Raw genomic sequence first — 9,940 nt, 5'->3', positions numbered from 1 at the left:
CAGATGCTGGAAACAGTGGTGTGCGAGACAGTGTCCTCACTTGGGGGCACCTTCTACCCCAGGGTTGGAGGGACAGGCGTGGAAGGAAGATCTATATAAAGGAAGAATATAATGTCAGGTGGTGACAAGTGCGGTGGAAAAAAAAACGAAATGAGTAAAGTCGGTCAAGTGAGGGACAGGGGAGGCAGTTTCCTGGGAATGGACAGAAGACCTGAGGAAGGTGACATTGAAGCCAAGAGATGCGGGAGGAGAGGGAGTGAGTTACCAGGGGGAAGAGAGTGGTCCAGGCAGAGGGAAGAGCAAAGAGGGCAAAGGCCCTGAGGCAGGAACGAGTGTGGTGTGTTGGGAACAGCAGCAGGGGCCCTGACGGCGGTGGCGGTTGGGGGTGGCGTTATCAGAGCCCAGGGACCCTCCTCCTGAAACATGGTACCCCCGGGGGCCCCCAGGGCAGCGGCTCTGGTTTAGACCCAGCACACCCCACCTGCCTGGGTGCAGTCTGAAGTACTCTTGGTGGCCCTGGCCTGGCTCCCCCACCTCACACCCACTTGAGTTCCAGCACAGTGACCTCCAGGCCCAGATGTCAGGGATCTGAAGGCGAGGTCCCCTGGGCGTCCCAGCCGAGTCGCCGTCCAGTCCCATGAGGATGACCTCCATAAACTGAAGTCGGCAGCCCTGTCCCCCAAACGCCCTCTAAGCCCTTCCGTGACTCTGGGGGGGGTGACCTTTCCCAGACTCCGAGGCTGGGTGTCCCCAGAGCCGGGAGGGGTCGCCCCCCCCACCCCGGCCACCCCCCTGCCCAGAAGCCGCCGTCCCTGCGCCACCGGGAGAGGCCGGTGCAGCGGGCGCCTCCCGGGCCGCTGCGGCAAAGGCTGGGCGGCCGCGCCCTCCCCCCGCGGTGATTCATCCCGCCCCCTCCCGCTCCTCCTCCCTCCCGGGCCGCCGCCGCCGCCGCCGCCGCCGCCGCTGCAGTGCGCAGGAGACCGCGGCCCGCGCCCCAGCGCGCCCGAGCCGGAGGGGCCGGGGTCGGCGCACCTGGCGGATGCGCCCCGCCGCGCGCCCCAGCGCAGCAGCCCGAGCAGCGGCCGCCCGAGCGGCGGGGATGCCCGGACGCCGGGCCCCGGGGCTGGGCCCCCGGCGGTAACCGGAGCGGGGGGGCCGCGCCCCCCCCCGCCCCCCCGCCGGTCCCAGAGCCGCAGCTGCTGCGCCCGCGCGCTCCCGGGGACATTCTACTCGCCGCCCGGGCCCGCTGCCTCCTGCCCCGCCACTGATCCCGCGGCCCGGGAGGGGGGCGCAGCGCGCAGCGCGCCATGGGGACCCTGCTGGCCCTGGTGGTCGGCGCGGCACTGGGTGAGCGCGGGGCGCGGGGCCGGGACGGCGGGCGAGGGCCGGGACGGCGGGGCGAGGGCCGGGACGGCGGGGCGAGGGCCGCCCCCGGCCCGGCCAAGTCGGCTCCCGAAGTTGTGAGCGCGGGGAGCGGGGCGGGGGCCGGGGGGCGCGCGGCGGGGGCCGGCCTGGCACGGCTCGGCGGCTGCGGGCGCCCGGCCGGGGGCGAGGAAACGCGGAGTCAGCTGCTCCCGGAGCCCCGCAGGCTGCAATGTGACACCCACAGCCGCGGGAGGGGGTGGGGAAAGGCGGCGCCCGGAGACCGGGACGGGGGAGCCCGGGAGCCCGGGGGAGACGGGGACGCGGGGGAGGGCGCGGGAGGCGCAGCGGCTCCGAGAGCTCCGGGGTGGCCCGGCGGGCCCGGGAGCGGGAGAGGCGGGGGAGGCGGGGGAGGAGACGGAGAGGGCTGCGGGGTGAGCCCGGGGAGGCCAGGCCGAGGAGCGAGTTAGAAAGCGGAGCGCGGGGGACCCAGCAAAGTTGGGAGACGCAGGGAGAGATGCAGACACAGGTAGACGCAGGGAGACACGAGTTTGAAAGGGACGGCCCGGTGCAGAGGGAGACCCCGAGAGGCCGCGTGAGCCTGGAAAGAGGACCCGACGGGGTGGGCCCTTCCCAGACACTCCCTAAGAGATAAAAAGTCCGGGGAGACAGACACAGAGGTGCTCAAGGAGTTAGAGACGGCAGCGGAGGAGGACCCCAAGTTCCCAAGATTGAGAGAGGAAGCTGCTCGGGGACAAAGAAACACCCAGGGCTGGAGCCCGAGAGGCGCAGCATCAGCTGGTGGGCGCTGGGCCTCGGCAAGCGGGCGGCAGGTAGGGATACGGAGGAGGCACCCAGAGGGACCGGCATCCAGCGGGGGTGCAAAGTCCCTGAGGCTGCAAAGAGCTCAGTGAGTTTCAAGAAGCTGAGAGGAGGTGGGAAAGGGGTGTGGAGGCGAGGAGCCCGGAGGGGAACGGGGGACAGAGGCCAGAGAGGCTGGGGAGGGGGTGGGTGACAGCCGAAACTGTGGGGCCTGAGAGCTGGGCAGGAGTTGGGCCCCCCACCCCCACCCCCCTGAGGCCTTGCCTTCTCCCACCCACCCTCTCGGGCTGGCTGGTTCTGCAGAGCAGTGGCGGTGCAAATGACTCGGCCGCCTCGACTTCTGACACATCCAGAACTCTAGTCCCACCTAACTGCCGCCTACCGTGGGCAGGGGGACCTAAGAAGGGGCGCTCGGGTATCTCCTTGGGCACAGAGCAAAGACTCCGAGTAACTGACCGCAGAGACAGCCCTGTTGTTGGGGAGGGGGTTCCTGTGTGCCAGACCCCCTGCTGGGTTCACCTAACCTGTGGAATCTGCCCAGCAGCCCCTAGAGGCAGAGATGATCGTCCCCCTCACCTCACAGAGGGAAACTGAGGCCAGAGACGATGAGTGACTTGCCAAGGGCACACAGCAAGGGGCAGGGCCGGGCGTAGTGTCCATTCGCTGGAGGGGAAACAGATGGTTCCGAGTGCCTGAGAGCCAACAGCCAGTAAGCCTGGCATTGCCCCCAGGGCGACGGGTGCCCCTGCTCGACCTGAGCCCGCTGTCCCCGCAGTGTCCTCAGCCTGGGGGGGCTGCGTGGAGGTGGACTCAGAGACCGAGGCCGTGTACGGGATGACCTTCAAAATCCTGTGCATCTCCTGCAAGCGCCGCAGCGAGACCACCGCCGAGACCTTCACAGAGTGGACGTTCCGCCAGAAGGGCACTGAGGAGTTTGTCAAGGTGTGTGGGTGCCTGGCACAGGTGTGGGAGGGGGCGGCTGCGTGGGCGCTGGTGGCAGGCAGGACCCGGGAGGGGCTGTCTGTCCGTCTTCAGCCATGTGCTATTAGCAGCGACCCGGATTCTGATTCCGGCTCCACCGCCGACCAGCTGGTGACCCTGGGGAAGGCGCTGAGCCTCTCTGAGCCTCAGTTTCCTCCTCCGTAAAGATGGGCTGGCGATGGTCTCTGGCTCGTAGGCTTGGGTGGGGGTCGACCCAGCTGGTGCCGGGGGGCACCGGGTAAGTGTCGTTGGAGTGACTGAGTCCCAGCAAGGATGTCTCACAGAGTCATCGTGAGAGCAAAGCAGAACTCTCCTGACCTCCTTTGCGTGATGTGTATTTTGAGCTACAAACGAGGGGGACACCGCAAACCCGCAGGGCCCCCTGAGGCCCGGGGTCTGCGGTGGCTGGGAGGGGACGCCTCTGTCCCTGCCTGAGGGAGAATGAAAGCCAGGAAGGCCAGATGGGGCTGGGAGGGGGGCCAGGGGGTGCAGAGGAGGCTGCTGCCAGAGGCCTATGTGTGCGTGTGTCAGGGCCAGGGACACAGGGCTGGGGGCAGGCCAGGGCACGATCCTAGCCCCCCGTGCCCTCCCTGCCCGAGGTCAGGGCGCCCGCTGTCTCTTTGAGCCGCAGGGCAAGGGGCGGAAAAGTCTGGGGACTGCGGCCAGTGACCGGTCCGCTGCCCCCAGATCCTGCGCTATGAGAACGAGGTCCTGCAGCTGGAGGAGGATGAGCGCTTCGAGGGCCGCGTGGTGTGGAACGGCAGCCGGGGCACCAAGGACCTGCAGGACCTGTCCATCTTCATCACCAACGTCACCTACAACCACTCGGGCGACTACGAGTGCCACGTCTACCGCCTGCTCTTCTTCGAGAACTACGAGCATAACACCAGCGTCGTCAAGAAGATCCACCTTGAGGTGGTGGACAAGGGTGAGTCAGGCGCTGCTGCCCCCTCGCCCCCGTTGCCCACTGGCAGCCAGATGGTGGGACAGATGGCAGGTAGGGGACAGCCTGGCTCCATGCCTGGGCCAGGCAAACGCCCACAGCAGTGGGGAGAGGGGGGTGCAGTGGGGAGCTGCACCTCCTTCCCCAGCCCCGGGGCTCCGGCTTCCCTTTCCTTTCAACCCGCAGCCTGGCCACACCAGGCCTCTCGCCTGAAAGTTCTGGGTGCAGAACTCGCCCACCTGTGCAGAGTTTCTCCTGCAGGTGCCTTCCCGTCTCCGAGGAAGGGCCGTCGGGTGGGAAGCTGATGATGGCATCCACCTCGCAGGGCGCTGGGAGGATGGAGCGGTGCGCGGGGCCTCACCAGTGGGGCTGACAGTGGAGGTTCCGACTGTCCGGGAGCCTCGGGCCCGCCTCCCTAGAGCAGAGCCCCTTAAATTCTGCCGTGCACCCGAGCTCCCGGGAGTCTTGCTAGTGTAGACCCTGACTCAGCAGACCCGGGGCTGGGCCCGGGCGAACCAATGCTGCAGGTCTGGGGCCACACTGAACAGCAAAGATCTCAGGCTGTTTGGGGACATTTCATCATTTTGGCTCTAGCTGCCTTGGCTCCCTTCTCTGAACCATCTTCCGAGAGGTATAAATTGGAACTTTCCAGGGCCCGAGGGCCCACTGGCTTAGAGTCAGGAAGATATCCCAGAACCTGAGCCACCCGAGTCCTGGCAGTGCAACTCCCGAGGGGCCACCAGAACCGGGCATTGTCCTTCCTTCCCCCAAGAGGGGTGCAGGCCCACCCTCCTGGCTAGAGGCTGTTACTCTCCCCATTTTACAGATGGGGAGACCCAGGCTTAGGGAGGTGAGATTACGTGGCTGAGATCACAGAGCTGGGACCTGGATTTGAACCCAACCAAGCGTGTGTGACTGCGTGTCTGTTCTTGGCGTGATTCACTCTACTCTGCTGTCAGCCAGAGCCTGTGGGTTTCTCTTGATAATTAGCATTTTTTACGTTTGTTATCGAAGTTGATCCAGCAGGGTTCAGTGCAGGAGACACGTCTGAGCTACGCTTTGGTGTAGGTCACGATGCCGGGTGGGCGGCCACCCGTGGATGTGGAAGAGGGAGCCCTGCCCATGGGCGTGCCTGTGACAAGAAGCGCCCCCAAGTGCAGTGGTTTAACGAAATCTGCGTCAATCCTGCCTCCGGGATCAGTGCCCCGGGGAGGGGTCAGGAGCGCAGGGGGCCTGCCAGGTTCCTTCCGTGTGTCCCTCGCTTGGGTAGCTGTCCCCCTCTGCGGGGCGGAGGCTGGGGCTCAGGCTCGCCCAGGACCCAGCAGAGCCTCCGTTAAACACCATCTCCCATATTCTGTTACCTGCCCGCGCCCGTGTTCTTCACGTTGACCAAGGGCAGAGAGCTCTTTCCGTCGTCTTCCCAGGGTCTAGGGGAGTATCCAACATACTCTAGTGTTTTTTTTTAAGATTTTATTTATTTATTCATAATAGACACACGGAGAGAGGCAGAGACACAGACAGAGGGAGAAGCAGGCTCCATGCGAGAGCCCGATGTGGGACTCGATCCCGGGACTCCAGGATCACACCCTGGGCCGAAGGCAGGTGCTAAACCACTGAGCCACCCAGGGATCCCCTCTAGTGGTTTTTTATCCGCCCTGGTACAGTATTTTATATTACTGTATACTATCTGATTTAACACTACCAAACATACGATAGTATTTTTATGATAATCCATCATACTACAGGTTTTTTTTTAACATTACCCACCATGCTATAGTATTTTAGATTGATTATATTCTAGTAGTTAAAAGTTTTACTGGTTATACTATATTCATCATCAGCCAGCGTACTCATCCCACCACAGTATTTCTTTCATTCCCTCTGGTATGGTTGTACTGTTAGCATTGCCAGCCTGTCGTATTCTTTTATTATTATTGTTATTATTATTATTATTATTTTTATTATTATTATTATCCACTCTCTCCCTGCATCCTCGGCATTACCCATCAGCCTATATTGCCTCCTGGTAATAACCCCAAGGAATGAATGGTGTCATTTCCAGAGGAGGGCCAGTGGGTGTTGGTGGTGAGCCCTTTACCGAGGCAGCAGAGCTGCGGAAGATGGTAGAAGCACCTAGGGCCCCCCAGCGTAGTGGAGCCGGCGGATGGGGACGAGAGGGCTGCTTCCACGTTGCATGCCTGTACTATGGGTGGGGAACGTCTTGAGGTGAAGCAGCATCCGAGGCCAGTGAGAAATCCTGCACGGGGGGCAGGCTGCGGCTTCACACCTGGGGGCTGCCAGCTTTTGGAAGACTTGGGGGCTGTTGAAGAAATCAAAGTTCTCTCTGGAGGAGGTGCCTGGTACCCTCTGCGTGACCCCTCTGCCTCAGTTCCTCGTCAGTGAAGTGGGGCAAAGACAGCCCCGCCTCCTGAGGTGTCTGTGTGGCTTGGTGGAGACTGCGTTTGACATAGGGCACCCTTGACCGAGGGTGTCTTTGGCTGGGGTAGTTTCTGGAGCAGGTGAGAGCTCAGACCCTGCAGCCAGTTACACTTGGGGTTGAATCCTGGCTCCGAGTCCGATCCTGGCTGTGCATCCTTGCCCAGCACCGGCCCCTTTCTGATCCTCGGTGTCCTTGTCTGGACAATGGGCTACAGAGCCCTGCGGGTCACCGTCCTAATCTGACTGGGAGGGCCGAGGATAGCAGATTCCCTAAATCCGTTTGAGCACTGAGTTCCTGGAGCAGGGCTGAGAATTCTGAAGAGGGGAGCTTTATCCAACATAAATCCAACTCCGTGTGATTCCTGAGGTCAGCTGACGCGGGAAGCCGGGACTCTCTCCTCGGGGCTGTTTCGGAGACTCAGGGCGATGCTCACGTACAGAATTTAGCAGAGAGCCTGGCTGAAAGCACGCATCCTCCGTATGAGACTCCTATCTTTTGGATGAATGAATGAATGAATGAACCGGGGAATGAATGATGTGTGGAGCCCTCTCTCTAGCTCCTCCGGGCAGAGAAGCAGGGGAGAAGCATCCAGCCCTGCACCCTCCCTCACCCTGGCCCAGAAAGCACCGGTGCCATCTGCACGGCGTAGGGCAGCAGAGGGTGCCCAAGACCATGTGAGGACAGTGGGGGAAGGTAACACGGAGGAATACGGAGTGGACACCTGTGAAATCCGGCCTAGGACGCCCCGGTGGCCTTTGCCTCTGGTTCCTTGGCTGAGCTCATCCCCTTCACAGTTTAAATTTAGGTGCAGTGAGAGGAAGCTGGCAACGGCAGGAGCCTAGTGCCGTGGAAAGGATAGAAGGTTTCCGGAAAACGTCAGTGAAATAGCCAGTACTTAGGCAGTGCCAACTGCGAGCACATCCATGCGTGTTAAGGATATTTTTTTAAAGATTTAGTTTATTTTATTCATGAGAGATAGAGAGAGAGGCAGAGACGCAGGCAGAGGGAGAAGCAGGCTCCCCGTGGGAGCCTGATGTGGGACTTGATCCCAGGACCCCGGGGTCATGACCTGAGCCGAAGTCAGATGCTCAGCCACTGAGCCACCCAGGCGTCCCCGTGTTCAGGATATTAGCTTGTTCACTCTTCCCAGCAGCCCTGTGAGGAGGCATGGGTGTTATCATCTCCATTCTATAGAGGGGGAATTAAGGCTCAGAGAGGTGGAGTCATTTGCCTAAAGTCACACAGCTAATAAGAGGCAGAGTCAGGATTTGAATCCAGCCCCCAGAGTCCCCTGCTCTTAACTACTATGCTGTACTGCTCCAATAATAGCAGTAACCATACTACTGATATTAATAGTAGTATCAATAATTTATTGAGCGCTATCTATATGCCAAACACCATTCTAAGGATTTTTGAAGTGTATTTAATTGTCACAACACTCCCCAGGAGATGCTGTGGTTATCAGCTTTTCACAGATGGTGAAAACTCAAACCCAGAGAGGGTGAGTCACTTGCCCAAGGTTACCCAGCCTGCAAGTGGCAGAGTCGGGATCTGAACCCGAGCCTTCTGGTTGCAAAGCTACAGCTCTTGGGCGCCTCCAGCCAGCTGAATGGCACAGATGCCCCCTCAAGCCACATAGGGAGGCAGGTCGAGGGGGGTCCCAATGCCCACTGGAGGCTGGTTATAAGAATCACAGTAATGGGGCGCCTGCCTGCATGGCTTGGTCGGTTAAGCGTCCCACTCTTGATCTCAGCTCAGGTCTTGATCTCAGAGTCCTGGGTTCAGGTCCTGTACTGGGCTCCACGCTGGGTGTGGAGCCTACTTAGAAAAAAAAAAAAGAATCACAGTAACAATCCAATGACTCTGGGGAAGCAGCATGGTCCTATTCGCAGACCAGGCCCAGAGAGGCCAGGCCACTCGGCCAAGCTCCCACAGCAAGTTCGGGGCACCTCACGCCGCCTGCTCCTGGCCCTGATTGCCACCTAACCCTGCCTGGCCCTTGCAGCCAACAGAGACATGGCGTCCATCGTGTCGGAGATCATGATGTATGTGCTCATCGTGGTGTTGACCATATGGCTCGTGGCAGAGATGGTTTACTGCTACAAGAAGATCGCTGCGGCCACGGAGGCTGCCGCACAAGAGAATGCGTGAGTGGGGCCGGTGGGGAGGGGGTCAGGTGACCTAGACACCCAGGCTTCCCAGAGGGCTATGTTTGTTATCCTGGGTGGGTAAGGTTAGGACCCAGAGTCTGAGCCCCCCACCCCAGTCCCCTCCTCCCTCACACTCAGGGCTCCAGGCCCCAGCCTGGACTCCTTGTGGATCCCTAGGAGTCCGGCCTGCAGTCCCCTCCTCTCTCTAACTCCAGAACGCCATGCGTCTGGGGCAGAGACCCCAGCCCTGTCAGGTTCCTGGGGGTGGGCCAGACTGCTGAGGAGGGTCACTGTACACCCGGCCTTTGCCCCCACAGCTCGGAATACCTGGCCATCACCTCAGAAAGCAAGGAGAACTGTACGGGCGTCCAGGTGGCCGAATAGTCCTGGTAAGGTAGGTGGGTGGGCAGCGCCGGAGGGCCTGGGCGGGTGTCAGCCCACTGGGTCCCTGATACCTGTCTCTCCCTCACCTTTAGGCCCTGGGCTCCACCTCAAGGAAGAGCCAGCCCTAATGGGGAACATCTGGGCACGGCCTGCCCCCAATGGGGGTTGGCCATTCCTGGGCCTCTACGAGCCTCAGAGTCCTGCCAGCGGAACCGCCTGGGGTGGGAGGGACAGGGGGCTTGGCTCACACCCCCAATCTGGCCTACTTCCTCCTGCCCCATTGCCCACCCACGCCATGCATGATGGGTAAAGCAATATTGCCGCTGCCCCCGCCCCTGCTTCTGCTGCCTGTTCAGGAGGGGGGGCGGTGAGGTGGGGGCAGCGGCTCCGCACCCCTCCTTCTTGCTGATTTGCACACATCGGCCGCTTCAGATGCACACTACTGGGGCCCGGCCTCCCCCTGCCCCCTTCCCCTGCCCGGCAGGGGTCGTGATGGGCTGGCACAGTTTGGGGCAGGGGGTTCTGGGACCCACTCCGACCCCCAGCAACATTTGCCCTCCTTCCTCTGGCTGGACCTGGGGTCCCCCTCCCTGTGATGCACTCTTGCCCCAGCCCAACCCTGCCCTCTCTCACCAGCCTTGGACTGTGGCCACTTAGAAGGGCCCATTCAGCCTCTTCTCTCTTCACACAAGTAGTTTTGTTCATGAAATAAAGATTCTTGGACTTGACTCATAGTCTCTCTCATGAGCCCTGTCACCCGCTACGCCCCCAAATCCAAAAGCCTCTGTGTTCCCGGGGACCGTCCTCCGGGTCTCTGCCCAGGTTCAGAGAAAAGGATGGAGAAGGAACAGGTGGGTG

The 9,940-nt window shown here is 61.4% G+C and overlaps 1 protein-coding gene across 2 annotated transcripts; it reads left to right on the top strand.

Moving 5' to 3' along the window:
- Window positions 1-975: 975 nt before the first annotated feature.
- SCN1B (sodium voltage-gated channel beta subunit 1) lies at window positions 976-9,810 on the top strand. Of its 2 annotated transcripts, none has more exons than XM_055311257.1 (6): window positions 976-1,347; window positions 2,960-3,126; window positions 3,853-4,093; window positions 8,554-8,695; window positions 9,016-9,092; window positions 9,175-9,810. In XM_055311257.1, exons 1-5 carry the CDS (start codon window positions 1,308-1,310, stop codon window positions 9,080-9,082), a joined length of 657 nt encoding a protein of 218 aa, XP_055167232.1. In that variant the 5' UTR covers window positions 976-1,307; the 3' UTR covers window positions 9,083-9,092; window positions 9,175-9,810. The 2 variants fall into 2 exon arrangements, with proteins under 2 accessions (XP_055167232.1, XP_055167231.1); XM_055311256.1 differs by having other exon boundaries at window positions 977-1,347; window positions 9,016-9,087.
- The last annotated feature ends 130 nt before the right edge of the window (window positions 9,811-9,940 follow it).

This window comes from Nyctereutes procyonoides, unplaced genomic scaffold, assembly GCF_905146905.1.
Source record: "Nyctereutes procyonoides isolate TBG_1078 unplaced genomic scaffold, NYPRO_anot_genome, whole genome shotgun sequence".
In the NCBI taxonomy this organism is placed as follows: domain Eukaryota; kingdom Metazoa; phylum Chordata; class Mammalia; order Carnivora; family Canidae; genus Nyctereutes; species Nyctereutes procyonoides.
This window is presented reverse-complemented; position numbering and strand designations above follow the sequence as displayed.

Coding starts and splice junctions, on each gene's coding strand:
- SCN1B (XM_055311257.1), top strand. CDS start 1,308: ATGGGGACCCTGCTGGCCCTGGTGGTCGGCGCGGCACTGG. Junction 4,094..8,553: donor CCTTGAGGTGGTGGACAAGG/GTGAGTCAGGCG, acceptor TGGCCCTTGCAG/CCAACAGAGACATGGCGTCC. Junction 8,696..9,015: donor GCTGCCGCACAAGAGAATGC/GTGAGTGGGGCC, acceptor TTGCCCCCACAG/CTCGGAATACCTGGCCATCA.